The sequence below is a fragment of the Aphis gossypii genome, unplaced genomic scaffold (genome assembly GCF_020184175.1).
Source record: "Aphis gossypii isolate Hap1 unplaced genomic scaffold, ASM2018417v2 Contig01076, whole genome shotgun sequence".
Taxonomy (NCBI): domain Eukaryota; kingdom Metazoa; phylum Arthropoda; class Insecta; order Hemiptera; family Aphididae; genus Aphis; species Aphis gossypii.
The window spans coordinates 3,324-26,189 of NW_026083444.1; the positions used below are offsets into that span (position 1 = coordinate 3,324).

At 24.5% G+C, this 22,866-nt stretch overlaps 1 protein-coding gene and 1 long non-coding RNA gene across 3 annotated transcripts; both read right to left on the minus strand.

The window, feature by feature from the left end:
* Positions 1 to 354: 354 nt before the first annotated feature.
* On the minus strand, positions 355 to 1,166 carry LOC126555763 (uncharacterized). 2 transcript variants are annotated; one of them, XR_007606941.1, is made up of 3 exons: positions 887 to 1,166; positions 654 to 817; positions 355 to 566 (listed from the first exon to the last, which is right to left on the minus strand). It is a non-coding gene; the product is annotated as an uncharacterized LOC126555763 (long non-coding RNA). The 2 variants fall into 2 exon arrangements; XR_007606942.1 differs by having other exon boundaries at positions 355 to 569.
* An 11,381-nt stretch (positions 1,167 to 12,547) lies between these two features.
* LOC126555762 (dynein axonemal heavy chain 3-like) lies at positions 12,548 to 22,655 on the minus strand (the record flags this gene model as incomplete). The annotated part of the gene is made up of 16 exons (XM_050210649.1): positions 12,548 to 13,086; positions 14,326 to 14,439; positions 14,858 to 14,896; positions 16,998 to 17,214; positions 17,275 to 17,483; positions 18,096 to 18,284; positions 18,346 to 18,505; positions 19,221 to 19,378; positions 19,460 to 19,710; positions 19,773 to 19,980; positions 20,040 to 20,246; positions 20,318 to 20,492; positions 21,713 to 21,849; positions 21,935 to 22,096; positions 22,162 to 22,353; positions 22,419 to 22,655. Coding segments are annotated over 16 exons (2,838 nt in total), but the record flags the coding sequence as incomplete, so codon positions are not given.
* Between the last annotated feature and the right edge of the window lie 211 nt (positions 22,656 to 22,866).

Consider the following 22,866-nt stretch of genomic DNA (forward strand, 5'->3'; position numbering starts at 1 on the left):
TCTAACACATGAAATTATACCTATAAGCTCCATTTTTGAATTTATAAATCATATTATATAACAAATTGAATAAAGTGATAATACACAATCAAAAAAAAAAAAATGGATTCTTATTTTCATTTTTAATTATTAACATGTATGTAAATGTACCTTGGTTATTTATAAATAAATAATTTAAGACATTAGATTTCATTTATAACACATGTAACTATACCCATAACATTAATTATTAAATTATAGAAAATATAATATAACTCATTGAATAAAATGATAATACTAAATTTTTTAAAAAAAGAAAATTTATTATCAATTTTTAATTATTAACATCTTTGTAAATATACCTAGGATATATATTATAATAGGTAAATTTTGTTAAAGGATTTAAATTCTTATAATTAATAGACATTTTCTAGGCGCGTTGACAGATAGCAGCTGGGTATTTTGAGTAGATTTTGAACTTTCTGAAACATCTGATTTTGAAGGTGTACACGAATATCTTGGTTCGACAAGAAAAGTATCATTTTCAATGGACACTTAAACAGTATCAACCATAGGCAGCTCAATCTCTGCTTCAGTAAAATATAATTTAATAAAACAATTTAATAAATTGATGAAATACGATAAATGCAATCTAACATTATAAATTAACTTACCAAACTCTGTAGGTGTTGCTGTTGGTAATAATCTTGTCTTTTCATTATTACTTAATGAATTAGCATTAAAATGTTTACTACATATTCGATAATTTTTGTAAATAAAATCTTCCAACCTGCCTCGAAGATCAAATAATTTGCAATTTGTTAACCATTGATTACTACTGAAATCGTAAATTATAGTTACCTTTGACTTACATTTTAATTACATCAAAAATATTATGTACACTTACCGTTATATATCATTTGGGTACCTATGCAAATGACAGTCACTTTGTTTTGTCTTCCTTTAGGAGTTAACACAGCTTTTAGCAATACACAAAGGCACCATTGTTCAAACTGATTAAATACAATAGAATAATAAAATTGATTCGGGTACACAAATTCGTTATTAGCAATCGGAATAAAATGATCGTGGAAATCAGAATTTCCTAAATGCTGAAAACATGTTACGTTATTTTCTTCATTTCGGCGCGACAAGTATGATGTTGTAAGCTTGGCGGTATGGCATTATGTTACGAACACTTTTATCATCGAAACGGCCGGTTGCCAGACTAGTCCGCCAATTTTTTAAAAAAAAAGACGACTGCATAGTATTCCACCACGGACTAAGATATACAGGACTGGAATCGACATGGCCGGGGGGTAGTAGAAGGCCGGTCCTCAAATGTTTCTAATGGTACAGGTGTGGTTACTAGCGCATTCTAGTAGCGTATATATGCAAAGTACTAAAATAATTATTTTTGAAATAATTTTTTTTTTCTTGCATATGGCGTAGGTTTATTGGTGAAAACAAAATTAAATAAACATAAAATAAAACTAAATAAACATTAAATTAGCAAAGTAACGAGGACTAGAGTAGATAGATTTACAATAAACTAATAAATTTAGCAATAGCAAAGTTAATAATAAGAGCTCATAATAAATTTAAAGGCGAACATTGGTCTTAGACAATCAATTCATTGCTCCGTCATCGCACTTGTGAAGTCCCTCAATTCCTCCCTTATATCTAGTTTGGGCACATTCCTCCACAATGTGTTTGATGGATTTTTATTTATATTAATATAATTATTGAAATTGTATTTATGAAACCTAATCTTAGTGGTTACTGGCTATTATATTCTGTAGAGTGTAGATGTATCATCAGACTTAAGTGAAGGTCGTAACGTTGGTTTGTGGTTGATCTGATTTTAAAATGCCTCGTCAATGTTCGGTGATTTCATGCTCGAGTATTAAAAGCAAACAAGCTGTTCAGTTGTTTAAAGTTCGAGACTCAGATTTTTATGCTTGGAACGAAATCATTCGAAAAGTAAATGGTAATTCAAATCGTAAAGTGGTTTATGTCTGCGCTGAGCACTTTTCTAATGATGATTTGATAACTCATTATAATGGACCTAATGATTTGGAAAAAGTAAAATTAAGAATTTAACATAATATTTGAATATGTTTAAATTGTAATATTTTGTATTTCTGTAACATAATTATTAACTACTTATAGATTAAAAGAAATTTGGTTGGGTTAAGAAAGGGAGCTATTCCATCAATATTTGATACATCAATTGATATCACTGAAAACTATAATACTGTAACTCCTGATTTACCAGACCCATCCACAAAAAGTACATTAACTACTGAACCATTTAGAAAACAGTTGTTTAATGAACCTATTGCTAAACGAATATGTCTTAGTTCACAGATCCCAATACAAGTTTGTTAATGGCTTATAATTATTTCACCCAAAAATAGTCTGTCTAGAACTATAGACTACTGTATGAATTTTAATACTCATAAGCAATAATTAACTATTGTTATTTATTTAGGAAACATTTACCAGTTATGAGGAATTATTAATGCCAGTTGGTTGGATGTTGAACCGTGATGAATGTATAGTGTTATTGTACAAACCAATTAAATCTGAATGTGGTAGTGAAATGAAAGTGGTCATTCAGAAACAAATTGTTTTTCAATCTAATATTTTAAAAATAAGCTATTATGTAAATCAAAAATGTAGAGATCCTAAAGTATTAGGTCTATCACAATTGACGTACCCATTAGATTTTATGAAAATTAATGAAACTATCAAATTGTTTGAACAGAAACAAATTTGTCAAGGTGGTCCAAGTGTCATCAATTTTCCTGGTACCTACATATATTTCTAATTGCTTAATTAATGATTAATATGTTTCTACAAAATCTTAAAATAAACATTTTTTATTTAGGAATTCATATTAAAAACACTAATTTATATATCTATAGATAATTTGTATATCTTGGTCCGTGTATTCCACTTACTAAGATTAGTAACACGCCCCCCTCCCCCCTACCAAGTTCGAAATTTTTTTTAGGAGAGCGCTCTCAAAACTGTTTGTCAGAAGCGCCACCAATACGTCCCATCTTTTTATATTTATGGTCACATTATTACCTAAAAAATGTAATGGTTTGTTTTGTCAACATTGAGGACTGTGGTATTCGATTTCGATAACACATATCTTGAACTCTGGTCTGAACAGTTGTCTAATATAAAATGAAAATACTAAATTAATAAAAAAATAAAAAATTATTTTTAATTATTTATATATATGTTAATATGCCTATTTCATTAATAATATGGTAATTTGAGACATAGATTTCATTCATAACACATGACACTATGCTAATAAGATTCAATATTTAATTTAGATAAAATATAATATAACCCATTGAATAAAATGAAAATACGAAATTAATAAAAAAATAAAAAATGATTTTTAATTATTAATACATGTGTAAATATGGCTATATCATTAATAATGTGCTGATTTGAGACATTAGATTTCATTCCTAACACATGATACTATGACTATTACACTTAATTATAAATTTATAGAAAATATAATAAAACACATTGAAAAATATGAAAATACTAAATTAATAAAAAATAAAAAATTTTTTTTTTAATTATTAATATACGTGTAAATATGCCTATATCATTAAGAATATGGTAATTTGAGACATAAGATTTCATTCCTAACACATGATACTATGACTATTACACTTATTTATAAATTTATAGAAAATATAATAAAACACATTGAAAAATATGAAAATACTAAATTAATAAAAAAATAAAAAATGATTTTTAATTATTCACAAAAAATTATGCCCATTAGATTCATTTTAAAATTCAGAAAAAATATGATATAACTCATTGAAAAAATGATAATATATAATTTTTAAAAAAATAAAAACTAATTTATTAATATTTATTTACATGTGTGTATATATGACTATTTTGTTAATAATTTGCTAATTTAGGACATAAGATTTCATTTCTATCACATGAAAGTATAACCATAAGAATTTATAAAAAAATAAAATCTGATTATTTATTTTTAGTAAGTGTGTAAATATGATTATTTTATTAATAATTTGCTAATTGAAGATATAAGATTTCATTTCTAACACATAAAATTATGCCCATTAGAATCATTTTAAAATTCAGAAAAAATATGATATAACTCATTGAATAAAATGTTAATATTAAATTTATAAAGGAATAAAAACTAATTTATAATATATAATTTGTGTTCGGGGAACACATAGACACTAATGGTCAGACACTATGCACACACTCACACAGCTAATCACTAGATTTATTCAATAATGCCTATATCCAACCCCTTGAAAACAGTATGCTTTCAACATTCTTAGTTATTAATATGTGTGTAAATATGACTATTATGTTTATAATTTGATAATATAAGTTATTGAATATACTGGCAATGTGCAATTTAAAAATAAAAAACAATTATCTTTTAAATTTTAGTATGTGTGTAACATACCTACTTCAATTTAAATTTGCTAATAAACCATAATATTTTCATATATTTTATACTGTATTTTTATAGAGATTTTTAGGGCGTTAAAATCTCGGCCTTAGACTTAAAACTATTTGTTGTAGATATTACTGTTGCTGTTTCAGTTGTGTCATCGCGTAAGTTGTCGTTCTGAAATGAGTTCAAATATTTACTTGGAACCTATACGGCCCAATATGTCATTATCGGTATCCGAACAGTCCGGTGTTTGGCGGTGCTGCCACTCTCCGCATGAAAATCGCAGAGGCAGTCATTGCCTCCGACTAGGCTCCTGGTACATGAAATCGGTCGATCGACCCCTAAGAACTAAAGAGCAATTGGTGTGATATCACAGTATCAATATTTCAACAACATTATAAAATATATTACAATACTTACTGATATTGTCGAAGTTGATCAACATTTCTTGGGGTAACCGATGGAATTACGACAGGAGTCTAGCCGGAACGACGAGCGCTGCCGTAATTTTTGGACGGCAAGTGCACCGCCGCCGAACACCGGGCTCTTTTGGCCGCGATGATGACGTATTCGGCCGCATAGGTTCCTAGTACATTTTGAGTCTCATTTCAGAACGACAACTTACGCGACGACACAACCGCAACAGCAACACCAACAATAACAGATCGTGGCAACAATAATAGTATTAATTGTTGTTGTACTTATTGTTGTTGCTAATGTTATTGCATTCCGTGTACAATACACGACGACCGTGATTGAAATTTGAACCGCATTCTTGCGGAGTTATAACCTCGCCGTTTTCCAGCCGAGTAAAAGAGAAAAAAAAATAGAAAAAAGGCCGAACGATCACGATTCACGACCGTATCATTAACGTAATAATGGTTGGAGGTTAGCAGGGATCGTGGTCGTTTTTTTTTCAAAATTATTGTAGTTCAATATTATACCAAATATATTGTACTTCATTGCAGTATGGAATTATTAGCACCGTATATTGTAGTCCTGTATGGCTATATCGCACTATGAGGTACAACACACTACTGCGTGGACAACTGCTTTGATTTGCAGTATTATTCGGTAATAACTAGGGCTTGATGCCCTAAAAAATCTCAAAAAATGCGTTAAAAATGCAACAAAAAATAAAAAAAATAAATAACTTTCAAATAGGTACCTACCTATATCAGTATCACCCAAAACGCATTTTATGCATTTTATAAAGCAACGTTTCGAAACACCAGAAAAAAAGATGCCTTTGCATCAAAATTCCAGACCTAGTAATAACATAGACATCAAACTTATGAGTTGCATAATCGTATAAAACACAATGTTTTTTTTAAAACTAATTTTTAATTTTTTATAACGTGTGTAAATATGACTATTTTATTAAATATTTGCTAATTTAAGACATAAGATTTCATTTCTAACACACAAAAGCATAACCATAACATACATTTTTAAATTATGAAAAAAAATATGGTATAACTCATTGAATAAAATGAAAATATTTAATTTATAAAAAAATAAAATCTGATTATTAATTTTTAGTAAGTGTGTAAATATGATTATTTTATTAATAATTTGCTAATTTAAGATAAAAGATTTCATTCTTTACACATAAAATTTTTCCCATTAGAATTATTTTAAAATTTAGAAAAAATATGATATAACTCAGTAAAAAAAATTATAATTTTTAATTTAATCAAAAAAAAAAAATAATTTTTATTTTTAATATTTAATTATTTACATGTGGGTAAATATGACTATTTTATTTATAATTTGCTAATTTAAGACATAAGATATCATTTCTAATACATAAAATTATACCCATTAGATTCATTTTAAAGATTAGTAAAAATATAATACAACTCATTGAAGAAAATGAAAATACTAAATTAATTTAATAAAAAAATAAAAAATGATTTTTAATTATTAATGTATTTTTAAATATGCCTATTTTATTAATATTTGCTAATTTAAGACATAAGATTTCATTTCTAACACACAAAAGCATAACCATAACATACATTTTTAAATTATGAAAAAAAATATGGTATAACTCATTGAATAAAATGAAAATATTTAATTTATAAAAAAATAAAATCTGATTATTAATTTTTAGTAAGTGTGTAAATATGATTATTTTATTAATAATTTGCTAATTTAAGATAAAAGATTTCATTCTTTACACATAAAATTTTTCCCATTAGAATTATTTTAAAATTTAGAAAAAATATGATATAACTCAGTAAAAAAAATTATAATTTTTAATTTAATCAAAAAAAAAAAAATAATTTTTATTTTTAATATTTAATTATTTACATGTGGGTAAATATGACTATTTTATTTATAATTTGCTAATTTAAGACATAAGATATCATTTCTAATACATAAAATTATACCCATTAGATTCATTTTAAAGATTAGTAAAAATATAATACAACTCATTGAAGAAAATGAAAATACTAAATTAATTTAATAAAAAAATAAAAAATGATTTTTAATTATTAATGTATTTTTAAATATGCCTATTTTATTAATAATATGCTAATTTAAGCCTTAAGATTTCATGACTAACACATGAAATTATGCCAATTAGATTCAATATTTAATTTTGATAAAATATAATATAACTTATTGAATATAATGATAATATTTAATTAATAAAAAAATAAAAACTAATTTATTAATTTTAAATTATTTACATGTGTGTAAGTATGACTATTTTATTAAATATTTGCTTATTTAAGGCATAAGATTTCATTTCTAACACATGAAAGTATAACCGTTAGATTCAATTTAAAATTTAGAAAAAATATAATATAACTCATTGAATTAAATGATAATATTTAATTTATAAAATAATAACTAATTTTTAGTTTATAATTATTAATATGTGTTCAAGGAACACACATACACTATGCACCCACTCATCCAGCTAATCACTAGAATTATTCAATATTGCCTATATCCAACCCCTTGAAAACGGTAAGCTTTCAACATTCTTAATTTTTAATACGTATTTAAATATGACTATTTTGTTAATAATTTGCTAATTTAAGACATAAGATTTCATTTCTAACACACGAAAGCATAACCATAACATACATTTTTAAATTATGAAAAAATATGGTATAACTCATTGAATAAAATGAAAATATTTAATTAATAAAAAAAAAAAAATGATTTTTAATTATTAATATATTAATAGATGTGTGAATATGCCTATTTTATTAATAATATGCTAATTTAAGACTTAAGATTTCATGACTAACACATGGATTTATGTCAATAAGATTCAATATTTAATTTAGATAAAATATAATATAACTCATTGAATAAAATGAAAATACTAAATTATTAAAAAAATAAAAAATTATTTTTAATTATTTATATATACGTAAAAATATCCTATTTCATTAATAATATGATATTTTGAGATATTAGATTTCATTCCTAACACATGATACTATGACTATTACTTTTCTTTATAAATTTATTGAAAATATAATATATCTCATTGAATAAAATGAAAATATTTAATTAATAAAAAAAAAACAAATGATTTTTGATTATTAATATATGTGTAAATATGCCGACAAGATTCAATATTAAATTTAGAAAAAAATATAATACAATTCATTGAAGATAATGAAAATACTAAATTAATAAAAATATAAAAAATTATTTTTAATCATTAATATATGTGTAAATATGCCTATTTTAATAATAATATGCTAATTTAAGCCTTAAGATTTCATGACTAACACATGAAATTATGCCAATAAGATTCAATATTTAATTTAGATAAAATATTATATAACTCATTGAATAAAATGAAAATACTAAAATAATAAAAAAATAAAAAATGATTTTTAATTATTTAGTTTTCACAAAGTGTATTTTTAATTATATTATTTCAACCAATCTCTAGTAAGAAAATAAAAATAAGTATATGTGTATATACTATATATATATAATACTAAAGCTAATAATAACATAACGTATATTGAAAAATGCTATTATTAGTATAAAGTTATTAGAAATTTAAAATTTTAGTGATAAAAATTATTAAAACAATGTACCTATGAGAACTAATAGGTTTTTCATTTTTTAGAAACTAAAGAGAGATGAAACGAAATTAGTATTTATGAACCAACTTATTTTGAATACTAGAGACACTAACCTAGCCTTTTTATACCAAGGAATTAAGTCATTTAACTAGAAGAATTGTATATCTATAAATTGATAACTTGTTGTCTCATCTAATTTCTAATTATTAACATTTAAACCTTTATATATTCTTCTGTTAGGCATTAATCTATCACTGATACAGAGTTAAGTTGTACCTTATTTAAATTAAACATTATTCTGATCAAATAATTACTGTTTAAATATTGTAATATTTTTTTTATATTTTCAAAATCAGTTGCCATGACCATACTTATAAATAATCTTAACATACCAACAAAATGGAAGTTACAATTTTTATCTACAAATAAAAAAAGCCGGTAAATGGGTACCCCTTTGCTGTACACTAGGTACTGTATGGATCACTATTATATATTATAGGGCTGTTAAATTTGAATCCAATGATAATTATCATTGTATACGAAAAACGATTCTGAACTAAGATGATTTGTCAGCTTAGGATATCATTTCGAATGGTTAGTGAAAATGGTGGTTTATGTTTTAATGCCTGAATAGGTACACCAGAATTTAAGTTTTTTTTATAATTATTATAAGCTAAACTTATGGAAAATCTCGTATTGAATTTTCAACTCTATGCTACTTATACAAAAAATTTTATGAATTATACTTACAAAATAATTTACAAATATTCAAGATTTTGACGAATTTTTGTCAGTATTTGATCTTCAAATGCTAATAAAAAAAAATTGTTCCTATGTATTGTTATAATATTTTAATCACTTTAAGAATAACTTATGAGGAATTTTGTATTAAATTTTCATTTTGATTGGGCCAAAAAAAATTTATCGACACTTTAAAAAAAGTTTTCGAAAAATTGGAAATTAAACCATGTAAAGAAAATGCCAATCCAAATAACTGGTAAAATGTTCAAGTATCTACGATTTATACTTTTTGAATAATAACAAACTATAATGATACTTCAAGTTTTCTCTATAGATATTTGAAGGAAAACTTATGGAAAACTTAGTGTTGTATTTTTAATTCTTAGTTATAAACACATCAAATTTCATGATTTTTCAACTTCAAAATTACTTCCAAATTTTTTCATTTTCGAAAAATTTCGTAAAAATTTGAACTATAAACGCTTATAAAAAAAAATTGTGATTTTTATTTTTTTTTTAACTACAATAAGCACATTTCATAAGGAACCTTGTATAAACTTTTAAAATTTTTTGGTCATCTAAAACTTTTTTATCGACACTTACAAATTCTCATAAAAATGGAAAATTTCAGTGGTTTATAATAACTGAAATTTTTTTTTTTAAAAATTTAAGTGTATATAGATAACATTAACATAAACATTTTCTGGAGATTTCAAGTATTTCAAGTGATTAGTTTTTGAATTACAACCATATAAAAAAACCGATTTGGTCGAAAATTGTTTTGCGTAAAAATTTCCGTTTTCCGTCATTTGTTTTTCTCAATTTTTTTGAAAATTTCTGGAAAATGTTTCTTTTTCACCTTTATAATGCATCAAGGATATTATTCACTTTGCCACCGGAAACCACCCCCGAAGTTAGAAATTGAAATATTATTTCGACTAGTTATGCTGTATATAGATACAAAAAAAAAAAAAACATCATTATAAAATCAATAATTCATCACTCCGTTCAGAATCTAAAACAAAAATATTTAAGTAAATATGTATATATATCACAAAAATTGTATGTCTCTAATTCCATCAATTTAGACTAACTGATGAATGAGTGAGTGACAGAATATATTAGACATCTTCCTTTATATTTATTGGAAATGGAATTCCTATTACTTTTTCTAAAATAAAACCATGTGGTATTTTCAAAAAGAAAAATATAGAGTATTAAAATCTTTCTAGTAAATAGCAAACAATTTTGAAAAATGATTGCAGAAAAATGTTTAAATTGATAACAAACTTATTTGAGGAAGATGTCGATGATATTAATATATCTAGATTTTCTTAGTTGAGAAAAATGATGAATGTATTGATTTTTTAACTATTATTTTTATTTTCGCTTTTAGTCTTTATTGAAATAGTAAAAAAGCTCCAATATTCAATATTAAGGGTGATTTCTGATTTTATAGGTACTACTGAAATTGAAAAAAAAAAAAAAATAGGTAAAATTGTAAAAAAACTTTCAATTTATTTTCAAAATTATTAAAAAAATACTAATAAATAACTGTGAAATATCACCTAATATTTATATTATTATTTTCTAATTAAACGTTATAATTTTTAAAATAAGTTAGATTTTAATGAACCATTTGCAATTCAATTTTTTTCATTTTGTGTTAAAAAAAAAATAATTTTTTCTAAACCAAAAAAGTTTTAAAATTGAGTGTGAGTTTATTTTTTTATAAAAATTTTTCTTACTGGAATTAAAATAAAACATATTTAACGGAAAGTCACAATATATTTTTATAATTATTTTAAAGTTTACATTTTCACAAAATTGTATTGATATTCAAAAGTAAAATAAGGCTTTCTCATATGATTTTTAATATTTTTAAATTTTAAAAATATTAGTCTTGGAAAAATAAACCATTTAACTATTACCTACTTAAATTATTATTCTCTATATTAAATAACAATGGTATTTACCTATATTAAAAAGTGTACTTCTTATGACAGTCACAGTATACCCTAGGATATGATCATAAACTATAGTATTGAATATTGATTTATGACTTATGAAGTGAAGTCATTAATTTATAAATTATATACACATAGATATTAGATAGGTATATTTTGTTTTATTTTAATATTTTTTTTATTCCAATAATAAATAATCATATCATACATATTTTAAACCTTTTTAAACACATACGTGTTATATATTTATATAACATTTGGTTAGAGATAAATTATTGATGAAATAAAAATAAAATACCATTGCATTTTTTTTTATGATATAGGTAGGTTCATAAGGTACATTATGCGTTACTGTGTTAGGTATATGTATGGACGTATGGTGCATTACTTGACTACCCGACTTATCCAGCGCAATATACCTACAGGCACTTTGACGGTATAAGAATACAATAATAATTATAATAATAAAATTGTATTTAATCGACGTTTTATAATCTGAATAATCTTTTATAAGATTAGTTTCTCATGTAACTGTGTAAGTGTATACTCTTGACCGAGAACATTCATAATATTATTTAAAATGTACCTAACTGAAGTCTTTACACGTTATTAACGTCTAACGATTCATGAACAATATGATATTAATTTAGTATATTACTAAAATGCTGCACCTTTGATTTTTGCTTTACTTATTTCTTATTAAAGTCTTATGTGGTACCGATTTTATAGTCGAACCATAAAAGTGTACTTAATCACCGTGGCCGCTTATTTTGTCAAGGTTTCTCAGATAACTTTCCCGAATAAAATAATTTCAAAGACTCGTGAGTCGTGACGAACATTAGTCATTAATCATTTAATCTTGGACTTTGATAAGTTACTTTCTAAATGTACTTTACTTCTAAGTTTCAAACATAAAATGTACTTACCATCTTGTAACCAAGATTATTATACTAGATTTAAAATCGTGCAATTTTATTTTGTAGACAAATGGAAATAAATATTAATTAGTTCAATAAATATAAACATTTTAAATACCTACTATAGGTATTAAAGAAGATTAATTCATAATGAATTCATCGAAGTATAAATGTATATAACTTATATAATAATATGTACTGATAATATTAATTAGGTAAGTATTTATAGACATTTTTTATCTACCTACCTAGCTATCTAACTGAGCTCACACTTTCAACGCAAGCATTAGCGAAGGTGTACAAACAATTATAATTAAATTAATGCTATATAATAAAGTAAGTACTGTATTATCGGTTTGTAAAATATTTATTCTATTCTACAATTCCATACTGAGTAGGTACGTCTTCATGAAAAAAAAAAAATAGTAAGGAAAATTATTTACAAAATAGCTAAACCAACTCTTCATTTTAAAAAATAACGACAACCATGTACAAAAATATACATATAGGTATACATTTGTGGATATAAAGAGCTGCTAACCACCACGATTATACTCTTATAGTTTTTCTGGCTCGTTAGTATAGGACGAAAATAGTGAGAAAAAAAAATTTTAATATTTTAATATTTAAATAGTGAGAATACGTTACCTAAATAAAGATATTCGTTATAATAATAACATAATATTATTTGATGTTTTTAAAGTAAAAAAAAAAAAAAAATACAAATAAAACTATTTTGTAGGCATTTAATTGTCTAATTGACACAAGCAAGCGACGCCTCGTTTGATCCAATGATCTCTCGGTCGATCGATTAAGAAGTCCATTAACATCACGAAATTAGTAGAATGGCCTGTGGTAGAAAGAACACCTCGACGAGCACTTGTCCTGTAGATTGGAGCATCATAATATGATTTTTTCTCAAACTGCAACTAAAAATTATAATAACAATGGTACAATAAATCATTTTAAAGTTTTTTTTCCTGTTGGATACATTCTTGGTTAGGGAAATACGTAATCGGTTTCCTAGTAAAAATAATATGTGGATACGAATTGGTTCCTATGTATTAAACATTAATATATTATTATATTTATTATGTTGTACCTGGTACATAGCCGCTTTGTGAAATTGATCTTTTCATGAAATAGAAACGGCTTTTTAAACTTTATGTAATTCTAAAATATTCCACAAAATAGTCACTCCAATTTAACATCGTGTACGGTGTACTTAATTGTTTCAACAATGTGGTCGTTCACTTTGTGTACTAAAATACAATATTTATTACACACGTTAAGGTACAAGGTTTTATAAACATAAATGTAAGTTATTTTAACTAAAGTAAAGTCAAATTTTATTATATTCGTTAGGTTATAAAAAGTTCTATAAAGAAGATATTATAATATGGGTACCTAAATTTAAAATAATTATATAATAACAAATAATTTTGTAATATAATTTGTAGGTTGTTTGTTTTAAAGGTAGTTTAACATATAACAGCCATTATTACGATTTATATTCCTGCTCTAACAAATAAACAATGATTATAATACGATTAATATGATATAAATAGTTATAAATATACTATGTAATAATATGTATAATAACTTTAGTTAATTTTAGATAAAAATGACTTACATTTATGTTTATAAAACCTTATGCCTTGACATATGTAATCAATGTTGTAATTAAGTACATAAAGTGAATGACCACATTGTGAAAAAAATTACAAGATGTTAAATTAGAGTGACCATTAGGCATTTTGTAAAATATTTTTGAATTTCACAAAGTGTAAAAAAGTCGTTTTCATTTAAAGAAAAGATGACCATTTTATAAAAAGATCAATTTCACAAAGTGGCTACGACATATATATAGCTTATTGATTATACAATTATACTTGTATGTAAATTAACTTACAACACAAATATATTAATTATACCTTAGTATTCTAGATATACCTAAGTCTGTATAAGATTTGGAGAAAATTGTTGACGATTAAATATAATAATATTCCAACTATAATATACCTAGTTGAGAAGGTAATTGGTTTGTTAAGCGTTAACTTAAGTCTAAAGGTCACCCGCGAATCAATTTGACAATTAAAAACTAACTTGCGTACGCTTCCCGTAGGTACCTACTTAGAATATATAAGTATAATATGAGTATACTGTACTTTAATTCCCGGCCTGAAACAAATTATTGGAAGAGTGTCGAAAAGAATTTTTGGATAGGACTCATTTAATATTTGTAATTCTCGATCCCATCTAGCGCCTTCTAAAAATAAACCCTGTAAATATAAGCATGAATTAAATATCATAGCTGTTGATGGAGCAAAACAAGTTTTCAGACAATTTGAAAAGTATTAAGTTTAATACAAATGTTCTAATTAGTAGTTCTAAATATTATAATAAAATAATTAATTTTAAATTATGGAATTTAAATCGGTTTCTCAATTTTTAACATAAGTAGTAAATTTAGCACACTCGCACACTGTACATTATGTATATGTTAGGTAGGTATACTGCAGCAGAAAATGTGGAACATAATTGGTAGATATATGATACGGCCAAATGGCTGATCTTCAATGTGTACATAAAAGGTAATTTTATTGCATACATTTTTATATTTTACAACTCATACAATCTTTTTGTAAAATTAGGTATTTTTTAATAATAGGTAAAGTAATATGGTGTATGTTTGTTTACCTTTACAAAAACGCTGAATTCTTCAATATCCATTTTGTCCTTTATTAAGATAATATTAGCGAGAGCGTGAAAAATATAATAGATTATTATGAATAAACTAAAACAAATAATAATATTATAGTTCAATAAATCTGCAAACTAAATGATAAACTATATCATGTACCTATTATAAGTTATATTATACCAATACCATATACCTACCTACGTTTGTCTTAGTTTACAAATACAAAAATAAAAATAATAAACTGTTAGCACTCGTATATAAATAAAATCAAGACTAATATCTAATCATCATTCAATATTCATGTATTTATAATAATTTAAACTCAATGGTGTTAAATAAATATTTAAGTTTTTAATTACAAAATAATAATAATAATAATAAATAGTACTAAAAAATAAATAAATAAATAGTTCTCATAGCTTCATCGATTCCGGCTAGGCGAAGATGAATCACTCATTTTAAAGAAAATGAAAAAAAATGTCCTTAAAAATTTAAATTTTTTTAAGGACATGCCATTTTATATATATAGGGTGATTATTTTATCAAACAACACTCATTATTTCAAAAAGTGTAGATTTTTTTTCAAATTTTTAGATACATGTTTTTCTACAGCTGTATAAAATTTTAATTTCTTCTCTCTCATATTTAATTGTAAAAAAACTATCAACTTTTGATTTTTAAATGGCAACCTATATTAATAATTGCATAAATTAATTAAGTCATTTTTTCGTCAATTTTCACATTGAAATATTTAACTAATATTTAACTGCGTTAGCTCAAAATTGGTTGGTTTTAGAAGGTTTTTAGGTGTTATACATCAGTAATAATTAGCACAGTCAGAACTGGGATTTTTATTTGAAAATCCAGTAGCTATAATAGTAATGAATTTTATAACGTCGACCCCATGGTGTCAGTGGCGTAGTTATGGGGGGTATGAAGATAGATCCCCCCCAGAGCCTTTTTTTTAATGTTTAATGCATTGACTTATTGAGCCCCCTACTTTATGTTTAACCAATAAATTATGTATCCCTCCCCCCTAGAACAAAATCATAACTACGCCACTGCATGGTGTAGCAGAGAGTGGTGATAATATTTGTACCAACCTGTTCCTGCTTGTCATAGCTTATTATCAATTGTCATATAATTATAATTTATTGGACTAATATTACTACTTATTAGTTATTAATACTTATCTACTGACGAGTTATAACACATTTACACTCAATAAACTCTTCCCAAAACTACCCAACTTTGAGAAGCTATAACTCATCAACGGTAAACGGATTAATGAAAAATGAAAATTTGAATGTGATAATTCATATAAAAATAGTCTATTAATTTATGAAATTTTAAGTATAGGTTATCATTTGAAAATAAGTTGATAGTGGTTTACCTTATAAATATAAAGGTGAAAATATTAAATAATTCTACAATTCTCGAATACCTACTATGGATCTTAAATTAAAAAAAAAATTTTAAAAGTCAATACTTTTTGAAATAATGAGTGTTATTTAGTAAAAGAATCACCATGTATAGATAATATATAGGTGATACACTTATCACCTATAAAGTACAATAATAATAATAATAATAATAAATATTATAAAGTTAATATTATTATTCAGTTTTAGTATATACCTACGAACTGAAATTTATTTTCGTGTGTTTCCAAAATCACATAAACCAAACTATGTTAGGTTGGGTATCATCAATATTGACACTGAAAAAAACTATTCTTATTGTATATGTTTACTTTTTCACGATGAATGTTCATAAGATTATAAGTTCATATTGTGTTTCTAGTGGGAAGCAAGTGCTGTCCCTTCCAATTAGGCGTTTAAGTATAACGTATACCTATTTTTCATGTATTTTATTTTCTAAATACCTACTTTTTTTTTTATTCAATAAAATAAGATAATCCTAGTTAAATAGGCTACTTATATCTAAAGTTATTTAGAGTTATTTACAGTAATACATAGATTTTGGCTTATTGACAATATAAATATACTCACATAATATATTAATACAAAGTTTATATTATACAAACAAAAATTAAATCATAAAAATATAAAATTATCTTTACTAGTGTAAAGGTGCAAGGGTTAATACTTCGATACTTAGTAATTGTATTCTTACCTGATAGTAGACTCTCCATTCGGGATTTTCCATCAATTCAATGTTCGGTTCATATATAGTTACATCAAACTCAAATCCAAGTTTATTTATAGGTATTTTATTTTTGCGTGAAAAATTTTGTAGCACACCCGATACGAAAGACTGTGTAAAATAAAAACCAGAAATCCAAAATACTTCTGGCATGCCATTATCCAGCCAGTCTTGTAAGAATTTTAGTCTGTATAATCATAATTGTAAATTTATTCAACCATTTAAAAATACAATAAATAAAATGTACCTTTGCAATAAATCTGCTACATAACCGCCTAATGGTTTTAAAGATGGATATGAACAATTAATCCAGTTAACTGGCACTCGTCCAATGAAAAGACTTGTATGCAATTCTTCTAAATCAGAAGACATAACAACTACACCCTTAATAGCTTTTTGTACTTCCGCTAATGACTTTTTTATAACTGACAATAATTTGTTGAAACGTATCAATTCCTATGTAGAATATGGTAAATGTATAGTATGTACTATCAACTTGCAGATGTTTAATTATAAATAATCGTTACATAAAATATCACATAGGTACCTATTAATCTTGTAAAATGATATTTTTAATGTATAGGTATTTAAATACGTTATCTTAAAAAGCATTTAGAGAAAATTTAAAGTAAGTACTTATGCGTTTAATAAAAATTATAAATACTTGGTAAGTATTTAAATACAAATAATTTTATATTTTTTTTCGCTATATTATAATTTCCTATTAATTTCTTTAATGTTTTAACCGTTGACGATAGCAACTATTATTTAAACTATAAACCAATTATGTAGTATGGGCCTACCAAATAAGTTACTAAACAATAAATTGTAAAGATATGTTCTGAATAAAATTTACCTATTCATAAATTCATAAAATATCGTATGCCCGTGTATTATAATTTCGTTAATTAATTTTTATATTTCAGATATTTTATGAAATACGTATCTATTATTGTACAATATATTAATTTAGTACTGAATATAATATAATATTACAAATTATGTTATATTAAAATACGAATATAATGGAATAATACTATATCTTTTAAAAATAAACTAATTTAATACCTGTCGTAGAACAGTATTCATCGATTGTTCATACTTTGTTGGATATTTTTTTGTTACTTCAATTAAGTCAAATAAATCTGGTATATTTTTTTCAATATTATGAGCTAGCTCTGCTGTTTTTGAGTTCGTATCTTTATCGCCACCTCCCGTAGTAATTTGAGATTGAGTCAAAATGGTACCATATAGGAACTACACATTTGTTATGATTATAAAAAATGAACAAATATTAAAAAAAAATATAACTACTTACCAAATTAGTTTCATAATTATTTTTTGTTATATCAGCATTTTGATGGAGTCCAAATATATCCGGTTGTGGATTCATGGGTAAAGATTTAATATATTCTAAACACCCATTAAGAGAAGTGTCTTGGGGTATATAAAACAGTTCACTCTCAGAAAATGTATATCTAATAGATAATTACACAATAAATGTTAAAAATTAAGAAATACATTTTTGAAAAATAAATAAGTTGGCACCTACCCCTTTATTGTTGTACTTTACATGTCGAGTGGAAATCGTTATAATTATTTTATAATAATATAATATTTATAGAATGTGCTCAATTATAAATATTTTATAGATAATCATTGTATCCATAATTCAAATTTAATAAATAATAATACATTTTTATCGGTTAATTATTTGTTTTCAGGCTATAAAAATATAAAATTTTGTTCGCACTTTTCATAATCTCCTAAATTAGGAGTAGTCAATTATTTGAACGCTACTTGTCAAAAATTACCTATTTTTCGAGCGTGTCATGAAAAATATTATATATCATAAGAAAAAAGATATCTTAATTTTATTGTATAATTAATGTATTAATATAAAAAATAAACATCCATATGTAATATATATAATATATATGTGTGTGTAATAAAAATATTTAAATTTTTTGGGTGCCTTCAAAATCTTTTCACGAACAATCGATTTGCAATCCCTTCCCTATATAAATGTTTGTATAAATGTATTAGAACTTACCTCTATTATATTCTTATAATTTTATCAATATGATTGATGTCACTTTATTGATTAATTAAATAAAAAGTATAATGGCCAATCGCAAATGTAATCCAAGAATTAAATAAAATAAAAAATTATACTAAATTATATTTACTTACGGATAATTATTAGTAACATTTGAGTTGAAATAAATTGACAATAGAGATTTCAATAAACGTCTATCATTATCGTCTGTCACTCGACCACCATAATTACATTCACCAAATAAATGAAGTAATGCTTCGTATGGAATTTCATCATAATCGTTTAAAAACATCTAAATAAATTTATTTTTATTTTTACTAAGCATAATAATATAATATACTATGTAGGTAAGGTTAGGTTATTTTAATAATACAGTTAACTGCATCACGCTGATTTGAAAATCCGAGTCGTTGAATTCATAGGGAATATTCCAACCAAGTGATCCAAACTTTCGACGTTCTTGAATAATTCCGTGGAAAAAACATAGTGAAAATAGTAATGTTTTCAAACCCGAATGATTCTTACAATTGAGGTAGAAATCTGGATCATTAATAGGGTAAGTTGTATATGAACGCAGTAAATTTGCACTAAGACCTTTTGGAGCTTCGTTTATCATTTTAATTCCTGATTTTGAATTTAACGTATTATAAAAATGAACAATTTTGATCATTGGGGATAAAATTTACCATTCTGTAGTACAGATACAGGGAAATCATCAGATGGATAACTTGTAAGCCAGAGACGGAACGATTGATGTGTGTGACTGGGTATAATATCTTCATCACAAATGCGATCAAGTTCTTTCATCCAGCTAACAGCTAAATGACAGTTTTGTAACACAACCCATTTACCTGTTTCTATTCCTGATTTTATCATATTAGAAGCTATTGGACCCTATGTATAAGTTATGTTTTCATTATTATAACATTACTGAAATAAATAATTTATGTTACTTGTCCTTGACCAAGTGATATGGATAATAAATCAGTTGGATTAATATTTTTCTCTTCTGAAAATTTTATCAAACTCAACATTGGATCTGTCCCAGTTGATAATATAAAAATCAATGGACTACAACATGTTGAGTCTTTATATGAGTCCGCTAAGTCAAACGATGGTGGTTCGACATATTTCTGTCCCATACTACTTACAATATATTGCTAAATATATTTTAAGATTTTAATTAAATAATTGTTAGAAAGTTAATAGATAAATAAAATAAAATATATACTTGAATAGCTGGAATCACTTTGTCGAAACGAATACATTTTATAATTACAAGTTTTTCAAGGCCGTCGATATTCCCAAAAGGCTCTGGAATAGGCGTGTCTTGTGGATTATTTGAATCATACCATATTCTCCACTCATCATTTGAATTAATAATTGATTTGTAGAATTGATTTAAACTAAAATTTATAATCAATGAAATTACATTATTTTAATCTTTAACTAAATATTTTATCATTTTATGTATTTATACATTTTTTTTTTTAATTGTTAATTTGTTAAATTTTGTTTTAAATCGATTTGAAATACTATTTAAATACTGGCTTTTCAATACTTGGGTTTGCAATCCAAGCTATAAATTAAAATAAAAACTTTAAATTTTTTTAAATTTCATCAGTATTTACTTAAATTTACTTATATAGGAAAAAATACTAGTTTAGGTACTAATATATACTAATAAACTACCAATTAAAAATGTATGTAATAGTATTTTATTTTTTATTAATTAATTTTATACCTATTTTACATATTTACATAGTCATAACTAGCATTTATTTTTCAATGTATTAGTTCAACTTATTTGAAAGTGTCTTTTTGAAAATTACTTATTGGAAAATATATTTTATATCTAAATAAAATTTTGTTAAGATATTCAAATATGCATATTTGAAATACTTTTTCTTAATTACACTATTGTAAATTGTACATATATTATTATAGTTTTTATCATATTATTACTCTGTGCATATTATATAGGTATATACAATTTATTTATTGTATATCTATGTGACTATGTACTTCAACATAACAGATAAATTATATGATTATAGTATTAAATACAATTGATTATATCATAATATATTACATTAGGTACATTATCAATTCATCATACATTTAATTAAATACAAATTATGTACAGATTATTAAAATTTACTAAAGCAAAAGTTACTTTTTCTCTGAATTTTTAATTTCTTTATCTGAACAGTCAATATGTTTTGGTGTTTTTTGTTTTATAGTATTTTTCAGGCATATTTATCTTATATATTAATGTCATATAAATATTAATTTTTAATGATTTTAATACATTTATACATTTATGTATATTCAGATGATGTTCATAACTTACAATTAACAATATGATCAATATTATTGTAACATACCTAATAAGTTATCATTAAATAAAATATACAAATAGAATTTTTTTTTTCTTTTTTAATTTACAAAATAAAATAAAAATGTTAGTGTGATTTTGTATAATTAATATATTTCATATCAATTTTTACTATCATATTTCAATAATTCAATCAACTTAATTGTGTTTAGTTTAATAATTTCCGACCTTTATGACTAATGATTCAGCATTGAAATACATACCTATTTATCACTTTTTATTTTTTACCTTGGCAATTGGGATGCTTGAACAATTTTGGCCCATGATTTATCACTTAACCATTTAGAAGCTGGATTGGGGTGTTCATTAATTATCTCAGTTTCTTCAGTAAGGAATAATGTAAATAATTCATCATCTAGCAGACCCTGTGATATAATATTATTAAGAATGAAAATACATATTGGTTTATTAATATACATTAATTAATAATTATGGTATTAGACATATCACCTTAGACCGAAAAATTCCAATTGTTAGAATAAATGAAAAAATCAATTTATCTTTTTGAAATAAAGATCTACACACATTTCGGTAAATGTTATAAGTGAAATAATCATTCAATATATTTATTCGTTCGTTAATGTCATTCGATTTTTCACTTTGTACGATTGACTGTCTCACAAAACATGCAGCAATAATCATTTATATATTAAGTATAATAAATAACAATGACTTACCTGATAATACAAGTTTATAAACCAAGATAATGAATATTGGTACATTGGATCTATGTTATTTAGATCAGTGATACAGAAAAATAAAACTGAAGAGTGATTAGATACAGGAATATAAACATCACGAGCTACATCAATTTCCTTTTCAGTTACAATAGCAATTTCTTGCTTCAATTCAATATCAGCTGATAGTGACTGTGAAAGTCAATTTAATTAGTCTAATAATTTAAACTTTTAAAGGATAAAGTAGTTTAAAATACTTTTGATGAAGATAAAACTTTTATTGCTGATTCATCCTCCAAAATATTTCCCTCAGAGGATGAGAGAACGTGTAATATCTTGTCTTCAATTTCCTTAAGTAGTTTATTATTATTAGCACTTTCTACAATTAGTTCATTTTTCTTTTCTTCTAACTGAGGTCGTTCTTTAGCAACAACAATCCCTAGCAATTGATCCTGAAGTCCTTGTTTCGTGATCATGAAGTTTAGTAATGTTACCTAAATTACATAAGTATACCTAATTGATTTTTTTAGAATTCAATAATATATAGTGAAGTTTTATCACATTATCAAAACAGAATATAGGTATCCAAATTATAATATTTGTATACCTATTCTGGAGCTTTGAGATGAATTTTATCATTTGATAAATAAGAAAAATTCATTATGAGAATTTATTTTATACATTGAGCAGAGCGATGAATATTTA